Below are 14228 nucleotides of genomic sequence, written 5' to 3' on the forward strand. Positions count from 1 at the left end.
GAGTTTCCTTTGCTGGACTGTTCCAGCAGAATGGCCATTCTCAATTATTTTGATTTGGTTGTTGATCCATTGATTATTTAGGAGCATGTTGTTAAGCCTCCATGTGTTTGTGACCCTTTTTGCTTTCTTTGTGCAATTTATTCCTAGTTTTATGCCTTTGTGGTCTGAGAAGTTGGTTGGTAGAATTTCAATCTTTTTGAATTTACTGAGGCTCTTTTTGTGGCCTAGTATGTGGTCTATTTTGGAGAGTGCTCCATGTGCACTTGAGAAGAATGTGTATCCTGTTGCTTTTGGGTATAGAGTTCCATAGATGTCTATTAGGTCCATCTGTTCTAGTGTGTTGTTCAGTGCCTCTGTGTCCTTACTTGTTTTCTGTCTGGTGGATCTGTCCTTTTGAGTGAGTGGTGTGTTGAAGTCTCCTAAAATGAATGCACTGCATTCTATTTCCTCCTTTAATTCTGTTAGTATTTGTTTCACATATGTTGGTGCTCCTGTGTTGGGTGCATAGATGTTTATAATGGTGATATTCTCTTGTTGGACTGAGCCCTTTATCATTATATAATGTCCTTCTTTATCTCTTGTGACTTTCTTTGTTTTGAAGTCTATTTTGTCTGATACTAGTACTGCAACACCTTCTTGTTTGCATGAAATATCTTTCTCCATCCCTTGACTTTTAGTCTGTGCATGTCTTTGGGTTTGAGGTGAGTCTCTTGTAAGCAGCATATAGATGGGTCTTGCTTTTTTATCCATTCTATTACTCTGTGTCTTTTGATTGGTGCATTCAGTCCATTTACACTTACAGTGATTATTGAAAGATATGTACTTATTGCCATTGCAGGATTTAGGTTTTGGTTACCAAAGGTTCAAGGTTAGCTTCTTTACTATCTTACTGTCTAACTTCACTCACTTATTAAGCTATCATAAACACAGTCTGATGATTCTTCATTTCTCTCCCTTCTTATTCCTCCTCCTCCATTCTTTGTATGTTAGGTGTTTTTTTTCTGTGTGTGTGTGTGTGTGTGTGTGTGTGTGTGTGTGTGTGTGTGTGTATGTGTGTGTGCTCTTTTGTGTTTCCTTTGACTGCTTTTGTGGGTAGTTGATTTTGTTTTTTGCCTTTAGTTAGTAATTGATTGGTCCGCTTTCTTTGCTGTGATTTTATTTTCTCTGGTGACATCTGTTTAGCCTTTCCCTCAATTTTTGCTTTTCTGGGAATTGTTTAATCCCTCCTTCATATTTAAATGATAATCGTGCTGGATATAGTATCCTTCATTCAAGGCCCTTCTCTTTCATTGCATTAAATATATCATGCCATTCTCTTCTGGCCTGTAAGGTTTCTGTTGAGAAGTCTGATGATAACCTGAAGGGTTTTCTTTTGTAGGTGACTTTTTTTCTCTCTCTGGCTGCCTTTAGTACTCTGTCCTTGTCCTTCATCTCTGCCATTTTAATTATTATGTGTCTTGGTCTTGTCCTCCTTGGGTCCCTTGTGTTGGGAGTTCTGTGTGCTTCCATGGTCTGAGAGGCTATTTCCTCCCCCAGTTTGGGGAAGTTTTCAGCAATTATTTCTTCAAAGACACTTTTTATCCCTTTTTCTCTCTCCTCTTCTGGTACCCCTATAATGTGGATATTGTTCCATTTTGATTGGTCACATAGTTCTCTCAATATTCTTTCACTCCTGGAGATCCTTTTATCTCTCTCTGTGTCAGCTTCTCTGCGTTCCTGTTCATTGATTTCTATTCCATTAATGGCCTCTTGCATCTCGTCCATTCCGCTTTTAAGTCCTTCCGGAGATTGTTTTATTTCTGTGTTCTCCCTCCTTAGCTCTTGCATATTTCTCTGCAAGTCCATCAGCATGGTTATGACCTTTATTTTGAATTCTTTTTCAGGAAGATTGGTTAAATCTATCTCCTCAGATTCCCTCTCAGGGGAGGATGGATGTCTGGGTTAGTCTGGTCTGTATCAAATTCTTCTGCCTTTTCATGGTGATAGAGGTAGTCGTAGGCACTTGGCATGTGTGTCAGCTGGGAGATCAAAGTCCCTTTCCACTTGCTCCTGGCCTTCCTTTCCTGGGAGAACGGTGACCCTTAGTGGCTTTTACTGGGCAGCTGCGTGCAGATGGGGTCTCTGATTCTTGCCCCGCTACTGTGGAGTAAGCTCCGTGCGGTTGCTGTGGGCGTGGCCACTTTTAGGCTGCTGCTCTGCTCTGGTGGGGCCGCGCCAGAGGGGGAGTGGGCGGGAGGCTGTTTATCACTGTGGGGGGCCGCCAAGCTATGTTGTCGCCCAGGGGGTTGGGGCACCTGGAGTTCCTGGGGATTCCCAGCTGCTGGGCTGTATGCCGGGATGCCTCCATCCAGCTGTGAGGCCCCTGTCCCTTTAAGACCTTCAAAAAGCACACGCTTTTCTTTTGTCCCAGGTGCGCCGGCCGTGGGGACCCGCTCGCAGGTTTTACTGTTCAGTTTCCCTAGTATCCAGCACACCACGCACTGTGTGTCCATGCTCTGGTGCGGATGGCTAGGGCTGGGTATTTAGCAGTCCTGGGCTCCCTCTGGTCCTGCTAGGCCACGGCTTGTATCTTATCCCCTTCGTGAGGCACTGGGTTCTCGCAGATGTAGATGTAGCCTGGCTATTGTACTGTATCTTCTGGTCTCTGTTTTAGGAATGCTTTTCAAAATATTTTCAAAAATATATATGTTTTTGGGAGGAGACTTCTGCTGTCCTACTCACACCGCCATCTTGGCTCCTCCTCACCATTCTCAATTATTAGGTCATGTGTAAGACATGTGTGACCCATTGGATATTTGTCAAGTGACACTGGTGCTTCTGTTCATGCCCTGTTCCGTTCATCCCCCGGCAGCTGTCTGCCTCAGAACCCGAAGGCTATTGCGAACTCACATACTGCTACCTCGGGGTACCCCATGCATTGGCTCAGAAGGGTGACCTGCATCGCTGGGGACCCACCTTGTATTGGATGGCCCCAGGCTTGTGGTAGGCCACCTATGGGATGCACCCTGTGAGGAGCTCCGGGGGGGGTTTGGCTGAATGCCTCAGGGGCAAGGTTAGAGAGGTCGTTTCCAAAACCTAGTCCCTCGCTTTCAGATTTGAAAGCTTTCATCTCTTTTGCTCGACGCTCTAGCAGGCTTCGTATTCTTTCACTGCACTCATTCTGAAATGTCAATATCTCTTCTTCCATCTGTTGTGGGTTGGTGGGGGGAAGCAAAAAGAAAGCTCATTTATTTTAAAAAATATATAAACTACAGAAGCAATAATTATTCTGGTTTAAAGTGAATCATAAAAATGTCCACTCTGGCTATTTTAAAGGATGTACATTTAAAAATCAAAGAGATGTACTGTAGGAATCATATATAACTTATATTGCTAAAATGTGTAAAATTAAGTTCTTAAAAGCAAAGGTAATAATCTCTATTGAGATAATAAATCAAGGCAATTATCATGAATGGCTACCAAAACCATTAGGTAAAAAGATTGAAAAAGAAAATGTGTAAGGAGAATGTAGCCTTATTAGATACACCGTAAGGTCACTCTAATGTAATAAATATGGTGTTGGTGTAGGAACCAGTAATTAGTAAAATAGAAACAGAATGAAGTTTGTAAGTTTTTAATGCAGGACAAAAGCACTAATTAATTTAATGGGAAAAACAACACAGGCACAAGTGGCTAACCATCTGGAAGAAAATAAAAATGGAATCTCATCTGATACCATATTCCAGAAAGATCAGAGCATTAAGTGAAAAACAAACAGAAACCATAAAGTTTCCATTAGAAAGTTAGGAGACTCTATGTACTTAGAAATCAGTGGTTGGGTAGCCGTCAGAATCAGTTTTGGACAACTCAAAGGTTTACAAATATATATAGCTGACTAGAAATAGTTTTAGTGTGAAAAAATACATAATAGTCAATGACAATGGGAAGAAGTTGATGGAGAAATTGTTGATGAATGAGAATATCTGAGCCCACTCATCAAATATGACTTCAAAGTGGGACAACTAGACATTATATAGCTTTTGATGTGATGCAAAAGGAAGTGTAACACAGTAACCCTTATGAACATTCCTCGCAAAAATTTTTAAAAGGAAAAAAATTAATGTAAATGTAATCATGCCCCTAGATCTAATGACCAGTTTACAGGAAATGCAAAGTAAAGAGGAATGCATTAAATGACACCATGAGGATGGAATCAGCCAAATTCAAATGTGAGAATTCCTACAAAGCAAATGACCCAGTCCACAGTAATAAAAAAAAAAGGGCACAGGAGACTAAAAGGCTTAAAAGACAATCAAATGCAACGTCTACACCATGTTTGGGCCCCAATCTAAATAAACCAAGAAGACCTTTTTTTAGATACAAAGGGAAATCTAAGTATGGACTGAGTATTAGGTAATCTTAAACATTTATTATAATTTTGTTAGTTAACACAATGGAATTATGACTATGTTGAAGTAAAAGAGTCCTTATTTCCTTATCTGTGTTTGCAGTGAAATGATTCTATGCTGGGATTTGCTTTAAAATATTTCAGATACTCTGCCCCCTATCCTGCTCCCCTAAAAAGCTGCATGTGGAGTTGGGAAACAGATGAAATATAAGCAAGATACTGATAGCTGTTGAAGTTGCGTAATGAGTATTTGGGGACTTCATTGTACTAGTTCTTAATAATTTCACTAATACTTTTTGTTTGAAAATTTCCATGATACAAAGTTTTTAAAAAATAGGAAATAAAGAGTATTTGTAAAGAAGTATTAAATTAGGTTTTAAGATATTTGAGGACTTACGCCAATAGTCATTGTTCTCTACACAGAAATCTAGCTCAACAAATGTGCTTAATTTTTATGTATCTTTTTTTTATACTAAGTTATCATTGATATACAATCTTATGAAGGTTTCACATGAGCAACATTTTGGTTACAACATTTACCCATATTATCAAGTCCCCTCTTATGTATCTTTTTTAAAGTGCCCTTTTAAAAACACACAATTTAGCATGGAAACACCTGGAGGACCTGGAGGACAATTCTTGTTTCATTTGGAGGCTGAAAGCAATCTTCAAACAGAATTATTACACATCTAGAAACAACTAACATTCTCTCTGGTTCCACCTCTATTTTCAGATGACTGTTTCTTATCTGTACAACCAGTAGGCACAAAGTACAGAAAATACAGATGTTACAATGTTTTCAAATCATACCATGGGTATATCACTGCCTTGGTAGTTGCCAACTGACTGACCCCAAACTACTTTATAGTCATGCACTTCACTTGAAATATAAACATGAGCCCTAAAAATCAAGCAGCAACTCAAAGCACTGTAGATTTATTCCACTGTTTCTTTTATTATTTTTAATACTAAATCTTATGCATGTCTATTATCAAATACAAACCACCACAACCAATCTACCATATTAAAAGAGCCATTATAAGTATTAGTTCAACTCACTTTAAGTGTGATTTGTCTTTATTTTATTCAACACCTCATAAGCATTTTTCCACATTAATACTATTTTTATAGCCATTATTTAAATGGTTGAGTAAGATTTTATTAAGTGGCTTGGTCATAAGCACTTAATTATTTTACATGGTTAGGTGTTTAAAACCATTATAAACTATGCCATAATTAACATATTTATGCATATTGCTTTTCCTGTATTCAGGATTTCTTTTCTCTAAATTCTCTAAATTCTTTGCTTAACATTTTCAAAGATCATTGATATACTTCCAAATTGCTTTCCAAAATGCATTAACAATGTATGAGAGTGCCACTGCACTTCTGGCAATGGTATCAGCCCTATGCCAACATTTTACCTGGTTTCGTAGAACATAAAGGCCTTAGTTCATATATTGAAATGACTACACCTAAGATACTAATTAGCACTCTTTAACTCGGAGCCACTAGGTGGAGCTAAAAATAGAAATAAAACAGTACCAATACTTCTCTCATGACACTGTTACTGAAATACTATAGGTTTCTCTTTTAGTGATAATTTTGAAGCATAAGAGATGGAACTTTAGATTCAATTTTAAATATGCAAGTTGAAATCAGGCAGATTTATGAATTCTGTACATGGGACAACTACATTTTTCTAAAAATTTGTATGTGTTTCTGTCTTCCCACCTTGAATGAGAAACACAATTGAGATAATTTTTAGAGGCAAGTACCTCTTAAAGGAGCCAGTAATGAAGACAGCTGTGCCACAGAAATAGCAACACCTTATTTTGGTGGAGTTTTTAAGAACATTTATTTTTAATAGAAATGAGGTATTCTATTTTTAATCACAAGAACTGTAGAAAGTAGAGGAAAATCTATGCGCCAATTAATGGTCCAGAAGCAATGACAATTTTTAACAGACAAAACCATTAGGCATGTGTTAACTTACAATGGACCTAAGACATGCCAGCTGCTGGGAACTTATGGCTCAGGAATTCTGGAACAGAGCATTCAATCCTGGATACAAGTGGTATTCTACTACTTCTCAAAACAAATGCCTTTCCTCTCTTTCTTTCTCAAAAGCTTATACCCTTTGTTCTTTCTTCAACACACACACACACATACAGCCTCAGTACCTTAAAGGACACAAGTGAATTTAGGGATTCTAGTTCTAATATATATGACAAAGAGTAAGTAAAATAAATAAAGCTACATCTAGAAATATTTTCAGCCTGACACTTCATCTGTGTAAAACTGGTCTTACCTTCTCTTTTCTAGTAATGCATCAATCTGTACAGTTTCAGACCAGGGATGAATGAATAAAGTATATTCCTGATCCCTTTTCCTTGTCTCTCTCAAGCAATTACTAAAGTTTTTTCCTTCACTATCCAAGTTTCTCTCCAATTTCTTTAGGTACAACTAGGTACACAAAAGAAGGGAGGAAGACGGAGCCAGAGCTATCCTTTTACAATTCAACTGTCTTCACATAACTCCACATCATTCCTCTAGTAATTCCTACTTAAGTATATATATTCCTTTAATACATCACACTCATTAATTTTAAGGTTCATTACTGAATCAGTAATTTTAAAGAAAAAGAAAACACTACCAAAACTAGAATTAAGGAAATATGGTATTGTGAAAACAATCTAATGCCACCTCTGTCATCAAGAAGATATATTTATGAAATGATTTTGATGAAAGCAAATCCTGGCACAATTACTTTTTTCTATTACGCATACCTGTTGTTTCAAGAGTGCCTTGCGGAGGGAGACCCTCCGTTTCAGCTCCCGAAGCTCTTGAGCGTGTTGTGCCTCAGCCTGCATTTTGATCTTGCTCTGAAGTTCAGTCAACAGCTCCAGTTCCTGCTGCAGCTGCGTTTTCAAAGCCTGGCACTCTGCCTCCTGCGCTTCATCCAAATGCGGCTGAAAGAGAAAGAAAACATACATCCTCCTGTGAGCTACCTTCTCATGACCTATGGAAAGGAGGACGTGTAAGTTAAGGCAGACTACTCTTCTATAGGGCACAACCGTTCTCTTTTACATCTTGGAGTAAACATCTCTGGAAAAGGAAAACACAGCAACCAATGACGGCATTATAAGAATAAAGCTGTCATAAGCTATTTGGATGATGCCTAAATAATCATTATTTTTTAAAGGAAAACGGAATCTGATTGATGTAAGACTGGGAATGTCTTCTCTCCAATGGAAATAACTACAGAACAGGGACAAGCATGCCACAGCTTATGGGCCAAATCTGAACAGCTACCTGATTTTTTGTTTTTGTTTTTCAATAGTCCACTAATTAGGAATGGTTTTTTACATTCTGAAATGGTCACATTTTAAATGGCTATGTAAATACCCACATAATAACCTCAGTTTTTCCTCCTAAAATATTTACTATCTGGCCCATTAAGAAAAAGTCTGTAAACTGACATAGCAATTATTTTGTGCCTGCACTCAAATGTGACCATCTGGATTCCCGGTAAAGCGCTACTTTTTGAACCCTGCTTAACAAAGCTGCTTCTCCAATCTTGATGCACTGTTGGTATACGTACTAAACCTCTGCAAGGCACCAGCAGAGAGCCTATGTGGAACCTCATGACCAAGTGTATCAAAGAGAATTACATATGCATCCTGCATATTTCCAAGCAATGCTGAGAACAAGAAGAATATGGACCACCTTCACTATTTCCCAAGGTACAGCAGCATTTTCATCTCCAACTTAATATTTCAATTGTTGGGATTTTATTTGGGTGGTGGAAGGAAAGGGGCACTAAATTTGTTTTGCCTAAGTAAAATAAACTTACAGCTCGAGTGGAGAGCATTTCATTAATGTGGTCATACTGCTCAGTTAAGATGGCTAAGTTTTGGGTCTGCTTCTCCTTAGGCTTTACTCTTTAGCACCACAAGCAAAAACCTGGAAGTCAGCTAACTAATCTTTCAAAGGTCAAAGAAAAGTTATGAGGCAAGAGAAGGGACAACCCTTCTTGTGGAAATGGTAACAGACATGAACTACATAAACATTTTTGAGATAAAATAATTTGAGTTCAGAAACAGAATAACTCTGGCTTTAAGTCACAGGTTAATAATTCTATGAACTCAAGTTTCAATAAAATGTAGTAAGATGTGCTATATTTCATAAGGTATAGCCATCAAGCCTACAAGTAACAACACTCATTTCCTACACAAAGGCAGAACCTACAGTTGAAATTATTTACCTCAATATATATACTGCCAGATATTGAATGGTTGACTAAGTGTGCAAATGCGTGTATGACCAAACACTCTTGTCAAGGAACTAGTTCCCACTCTTTGCTCCCATACTACAAAATCAAATATATATCCTTTTCTGCATTTTACACCAATTGAGGTACTAAGTCATAGTCATGTACCTTTATTCTGTGAAGGGTCAAGAAATGTCTAGCTAGAAAGACAAACTCTTGGTTTAGTTACGCTTAGCACTGCCCTTAAATCCTGCCCTTGGTTAATAAAATTCCTCCAAGTTAGCCAGAAATGGAACAGTGAAATTTAGAATTCTCTTCTGACTTTGTGTAACCACCTCCATTCTTTAAAAAACTTTTAAGTATTCAAATATATTGCCAAGAAAACTATAGACACTCCATATCACTAGCTAATGACAAAAAGGAATGCCCTGGAAAATTTTTTCAACAAGATTAATACTTATACCAAGAATAAACTATATTCCTCAATGTTTCCCCCAAGTGAAAGCAGGATAAACATGTTCCAGTTGTTTCTTAATCACTTAATACTGACAAAACGTCACCTAATGGCAGATGAAGAAATGGCAGATAAACAATAGGTGTTTACCCAAGTCATTCCTCAGAAATGGTGCCCCAATGTCTACAAATACTGTCAGCTCACCTAAGTGTGCAAACTGAAGTCCTCCTATCCCCCTTAAAGTCTTAGAGAAAGTTGGAATAGTTGCAACTATTGAAGTTGAACTACTACATAGTAAATACAAATTTATCTTAAAAAGTTGCAACTATTACTTACATAAATGAAATGACATGATGTTAAAATAGTCTGTTTTCTCCAAGAAGGGACTAGGGTTACCAAAAAGGAAGGGATTGGGGAGTGTGGGTGGGGAGGGAGGGAGAAGGGGATTAAGGGGCACTATTATTAGCACTCACAATGTAGTGGGGTCATGGGGCACGCAGCACAGCGCGGAGAAGACAGTACTAACTCTATAGTGTCTTACTACGCTGATGGACAGTGACTGCAGTGGGTTGGGGGGGACTTCATAGTATGAGTGAATGTTGAAACCACAATGTTGCTCATGTGAAACCTTCTTAAGATTGTTTATCAATGATACCTTAATTTAAAAAAAAGAGTCTATTTTGTTCAAATTGGGCAAGTAGATAGATATATACAACTAAGAGGAACATGGTGATTTTCTTTCCCACTGAAGTAACAGAACAATTTCTTTTACGGAAAATCTTGAGCTTATGTATCATGAGAAGGACGTTTTCTATCTGAAGTCTGCCTATGACTGTGAGACATTATTTTTCCCCTTGATTTTTTAACAGTATCTGAAAATCAGACTAGTGTCTCCAAGCTTTCAAACGGAGAAGGGGGCCACAACAGGGAACCAAAAGGAAGGGTTAAACAGCAAACAACTAACCTATTCCAAGCCCCAGAGAAATGAAGTCCTATCAGATTCATGGTCTGACCAAAGAAAACTAAACAAGCTTTCAGTTCGGTTTACTTCTGGGTGCTGCTCACTTTAAAACTGTAATTCATTTTATAGACATGCTTTAAATATCTTTTGGTGAGAACCTCTACTATGTAACCACTACAAAGACAAAATAAATCTGGAAAATCATTATGAATTCTGATTGTGATAAGCATTAACTAATGATGGTTATGAGGGTAGTCAACGTACGAGCCACTCTGTAAACGATGTTCATTAGCTGTTTTGAAGATACAGCAAAGTATAAAATTTTACTTAGACTCACAAGAAAGGATAAATATTAGCTTTGCTTCTGTGTTTTGTTCAGGACAACTTGTATGAATGGAGTTGAATAGGAATCGGAGACACCACTAGGTAAGGTTTAGCTTCTGGTTTGGACACAGATTACTTCTGTGAGTGAATTTCACTTGACTTCAGGAGAGTTATTCAGGTAAGTGTTACCTGATAGTTTTATAGTTAAATTGTCAGAGATCGAAAAAGAGGGTAAAGGAGATACCGTGAAACCGGGCTTCATTGGATGTAAACACAAGTTTACAATGCGGAGACATGTACAGATTAACTGAGGTACTACTGTGGGTGACAACATATATAGTGGGTCATTTTGGTTTTTTGTTTATTAAGATTCATGTGATTATACTTCACGTATTTATTACAAGTTATAAAATTAGAAAATTCCTTGGAATTGTTAACTCTGGTTGATTTTGGTAGAGGGGGCTGGACCAGGTGGCCTAAAGAACAAGGAGAGGGAAACCTTTAAGTTTATAATACATACACTTTGGCATCTTTTGAATTTTGTATCATATAAATAAATTTCTCTATCAAAGCAAATACAAAATTTAAAGTCCTTTGATATGATATATCACCAACACTTGTCTTTCCTTATTTGTCTACAAGAGAGCATGTAATACCTCCTTCACTCTGATGTACTAATTAAAAAAATACACTCCAACTACACATGCCCCGGTCTTACCTATGTTACCAAACACAGAAAGAATGGGAGTAACAGTGTGATAATTCCACTATTCCTCTAAAGATGAGTATTGACAATGAAGGGAGAGGGGGTAAAAAGGCGTTTTTCATTCACTGGTTTCTGTACTAATTAAGAACTTACCGCCTCTTTTGGATACAAATCACATTCAGAGGAAATAAGATTCCAAAACTATAAAACTTGGAACAACAGAGAGAAGGCAGCAGGTTAGGATGTTGATATGTAGATTGCAGTATCAACACTGGACATTTGGGTACACTTAAAATGAGAATTTTGAATCTTATTTATGACACTTTCTACAGTTAAAAAGTTCTGGCCATTTTTTTGGTACTCTGCTGAGAAATACACAAGCTGAAGTCTGCAGCTATAGACCCTCTACACCAATACTAACCAAATATGCTTAAAATGAAAAGAAAAAAGCTTATTCAATTTCTTTATGACAGACATCTGGCTTAGACTTTTACTGTTTACATGTGCCTTTTATGTGTTGTCCTTTGCCAAGAAGCTTAGGCTAAAGGTACCTTCAGACTCTTAGGCTGCTGTCGAGCCTGCATGACGTGCTTCCGCCTTAGTTCTCGCTCTCTCCGCTTATTACGCTCCAGCTGGTCAGTGAGCTCGGCTTGATGCTGCAGTCTCATCAACTCACAGCGCATCTTCTGCACTGTGTTGAGGTGGCGGAACTCCAGTTCTTGCGTGGATTCATGCTGTCGCAGTAACATTGCATGCTCTAAGTCCTTTTGAGCCTGCCTTTTATTTAATTCCTAATCCATAAAAAAAGACAAAGGCATAATTTGATGATGTACAATGCCAGGAGAAAAAAAATCCTAAGAAACAGAATAACCAGGATATAGATGTAATTCTCTGATTCAGTAATGACTGCACAGTGAATATTAGAGTTTTATTACTGGAACTGTAGAAAATGGGCAATTAGTAGCACAATTGCCTTATCTGTTCATTTACTATTTATACTACTTTTAGCAATAAGCTTAAGACATATCACATCTGTCCCAAGAGACTTAATGTCCTTTCTACTCTCTTTCCGTCATTTATGTTTCCTAATTTTGTATCTGAACAGGATTTCTAAGTCATCCTTTGACTTTCTTCAGAGTATACATTCAATTCTACTACATGCAGTGTACCCAGTATAGTGCAGGGGTTAGGAACACAAGACTCTAGGGCTAGGCTGCCTGCTTTCGAAATCCTGGCTCTGCTACTGACAAGCAGTGAGTCCTTGGGTTAATTACTTAAACTCTCTGTGCTTCCATTTCATTACTTCTCAAATGGAGACCATAACACAGCTGTTTCATAAAATTAACGTGAGGGTGAAATGAGTTCATACGGGGAAAGCTGTCAGAATACCTGCCTCATGATCAATAAATGTTACTACAATTTTTTTCAGTTTAAAAGATCAAATGTACAACACACACACATACACTCACACACTCTCTCTCTTTTACTATGTAGAAGGAAGTCAGACGTGCCCCCTTTGCCTCCGCTGCCCCTTCTCCAGGGGCCAACATTTGGTGCATATGTTTCCCAACCTTCCCCACGCTTATCGTGACACAACTATTACACAAAAACATACAGTTTTAAAATTGAATAACAATATATATTATAGGCATATAATATGCTTGCTTTACCTAAAAATATAATGGACAAATACAGATTTTTAAAGAAATTTTTATTGGAAGCTTCTGCTTTCTGATGCCATAGTTTTTCTACTTTTTGCTTTATGACAAATTTTCAATAAACATCTACACATGATACACCATATAATTATGTTACTATTTCTTTAGGATAGAATTCTAGAAGCGGATTCGGTGGGTAGAAGATACATGCAAATTAAATTGTTAAAGCTGCTGAATTATGCTCCAAAATGGCAGTATCAATTTATATTCTTACCAACATTGACCACTTTCCATGCCACTACTAGGACTCATCAATTTTTTAGACCGATCTTATCTAATTGATGCAATTGTCTTAACTTGAATTTATTAGTGAATTTGAATAATTATGTTATACTTGAAGTTTATTTTAAGCCACTCTTGAAAATAAATTGATCTATGCTCATAGGCATACCTGATAATGAGTACCGTTGTTTTCATTGGCATAAGTTTCTACATATTCCCAATGAATAATTTAATGTTTATAAAATTATGTTAAATGGTAGTATATACCTCATGGCACCCATTTTGGATGAAAAGGCATAAGTTATCCAATTAATTTTCTCATATTAAAAATTAACAGTTCTTTCATTCGTGGATTTAATATTTATTAAATATTTATTTAATACATATTTATTGAATACCTATTATGGGCCAGCCACTAGCTACAAGGCCTGGATATATCTAGCCACTGGATATAAAAGCCCTGAACAGAACCTGGGACTTGATCTAATTTCCATTCTACTTGGGGAGAGAGAGATCCCCATAAAAAGTGTGTGCACATATGTGTGTATGTGTGTGTGTGGTGTGTGTGTGTGTGAGAGAGAGAGAGAGGAGTGCAAGAATATTTAAAGAAGGGAGGAGGATTTGGAGATCAGAATTGAGGAGATATGAAGTGAGGGAGAAGGTGAATCGTGTGGGTTGGGTTTCCAGGGAAGAAGGACTTAGGCAAAGGCAAGCAGAGGTGCTCTAAGGCCCTGAGGGTGGGATGTGACTGACATATTTTCAGGAAGATTCTAATTTCACACCATTTAAACATACCTCCCTGAGAAGGTCCTGCTCCAAGTTATGGCTCCCAAGTAGCAACTTTCTTTTCAAGCAACGGCATTGCAGCTCTAGGTACCGTTTCTGATGTTGAAGAAGATTGGTCTTCTCCTCTTCTTGGAAATGCTGTATGTTCTGTTTCTGGCTTGAAAGCCATTCCTGTTTTTCTTTTCTTGGGGTGCTCTTGTTTTCATTCAGCTCCTGGCAAGATAAAAAACAACTGAGTTCAAAATACATAAAAATTAACTACATGAATATACTGTTTGATAGCTGGTAATCTTCAGTAAAAATACTTAATTTGTGCCCTCTCTCATGGGCAGGCAGGGCAATGACCTTAAAGGAGGTAGGTAGTATTTTTCTGTTTCTGGAGTTATCCATGAAGTAG

The 14228-nt window shown here is 37.7% G+C and overlaps 1 protein-coding gene across 1 annotated transcript in view; it reads right to left on the minus strand.

Annotated features, from left to right (window-relative positions):
• Positions 1–1018: 1018 nt before the first annotated feature.
• Positions 1019–14228, minus strand: part of LOC140849160 (serine/threonine-protein kinase TAO1-like) — a 42853-nt gene continuing 29643 nt past the window's right edge. Inside the window, 5 exon segments of the mRNA XM_073235657.1 lie at positions 1019–2948; positions 2951–3187; positions 7177–7359; positions 11657–11896; positions 13841–14044. Coding sequence (XP_073091758.1) covers positions 2763–2948; positions 2951–3187; positions 7177–7359; positions 11657–11896; positions 13841–14044 — 1050 coding nt within the window. The 3' untranslated portion in view covers positions 1019–2762.

This window comes from Manis javanica, chromosome 4 (genome assembly GCF_040802235.1).
Source record: "Manis javanica isolate MJ-LG chromosome 4, MJ_LKY, whole genome shotgun sequence".
NCBI lineage: Eukaryota > Metazoa > Chordata > Mammalia > Pholidota > Manidae > Manis > Manis javanica.